Genomic DNA, 1,390 nt, shown 5'->3' on the forward strand with positions numbered 1-1,390 from the left:
TTCAATATAATATTATCACTAGAGGAGAAAAAAGGGGGCTTATTAGCTAGTGTATATTATCAAAAGACTGCTGATTTCTCATCATCAACACTTGAATGTGATGCATTTGAGTAAGAAAGATCAAATCACTCTCCACTTGATTTAGAGTGTTCGCAAGCAACATCAAGCCGTTTAAGTTGTTGAATTTTTGACAAAACATGAATCATTTAAAGCATTAATTTAAGAGCACTGAAATACGGACTTCTTTGATTAGTAACGGTTTATATATCCATTGCAGAGAAAGGCATTGTTGTAGGCCTAATTTTCAGTAGTGATTAATCGTGGATATATCAGGCTAATAATTAGAAAAAAAAAAATTCTGCCAGAATACATGTACATGCGTGAAACTGGTAGAATACAGAAAAAGACAGATTAAAACCAATTTTTCAAAAAATTCTAATGCTTCATTTAATGGCTGTTCACCATACATGAGCTCCAGCTAACACCTTCAACTGATCTTGAATCAATCCCTTCTACCCATTGTTCAGCTAAGATTTTCTCCAATTCACTTGGCCTGCATGGTACTGTAAGTGCACCTTCATGATTAAAACCAAATTCTTCAGCAGCTTGTTCTATTAGTTTCAAGAATGAAGGATGTGTTAAGAAACTCAAAGGAACTATAAATCTCTTTAGCTCATCATTATCCATAGCAACAACCGCGAAATGCCCTTCCTTCACGTCCTCTGGCATGTTGATTGTGTCATTTTCAAACTCATCAACTTTGGACGCATGTGATTTCTTCCCTAATAGAAGAATCTTTTGTAGCATTTTCACTATTATTCTCAAATTTACTATCCCGTTCTTTTTCTTTTCAGATGTTCTAACCTTTGCCATTATTGTCAAAATAAATAAAATGGTCTTTTTTATCGTCAAAAAAAATTGAAGCTACGTTTTTTTTTTGTAGTTTGGATACCTTTTCTAAGCATGTTACCTAGCTTATATATAGTGTGATCGATAGGAGGAGTCAAGTTGTATGGTTATATAATTGGACTGACTTTGGTGTATGTCTAGGGAGACCAAACCATGTGAATGAAGCTCCATTTCAACAATGAAACGTCCCTTTTATCTATAGTCACATCTGCCTCTTGTTCCAACTGAATAAAAATAGACAACTATTTAGCTCTTTCCACTTGAACATCAAATGTTCCTACTTAATGAGTCACTATTAATTATTGATGATTATCACCATGGTTTATTTATCATTTGATGGAAATCTAATTATGTTGAAACTACTTATACAAACTTAATGTTAATCATTAATTACTGATTTGGCATATATATGTATCATACTTTTATTTAATTAAATCTTTGAGCCTAATGAATGAAAATTAATTTCAAATTAATAATTAAA

General features: G+C 32.1%; 1 protein-coding gene across 1 annotated transcript; it reads right to left on the reverse strand.

Moving 5' to 3' along the window:
• Nucleotides 1-285: 285 nt before the first annotated feature.
• On the reverse strand, nt 286-927 carry LOC129901425 (protein SMALL AUXIN UP-REGULATED RNA 16-like). The gene has a single exon (XM_055976595.1). It carries the CDS (start codon nt 871-873, stop codon nt 448-450), a length of 426 nt encoding a protein of 141 aa, XP_055832570.1. The 5' UTR covers nt 874-927; the 3' UTR covers nt 286-447.
• Nucleotides 928-1,390: the final 463 nt, after the last annotated feature.

This window comes from Solanum dulcamara, chromosome 8 (genome assembly GCF_947179165.1).
Source record: "Solanum dulcamara chromosome 8, daSolDulc1.2, whole genome shotgun sequence".
NCBI lineage: Eukaryota > Viridiplantae > Streptophyta > Magnoliopsida > Solanales > Solanaceae > Solanum > Solanum dulcamara.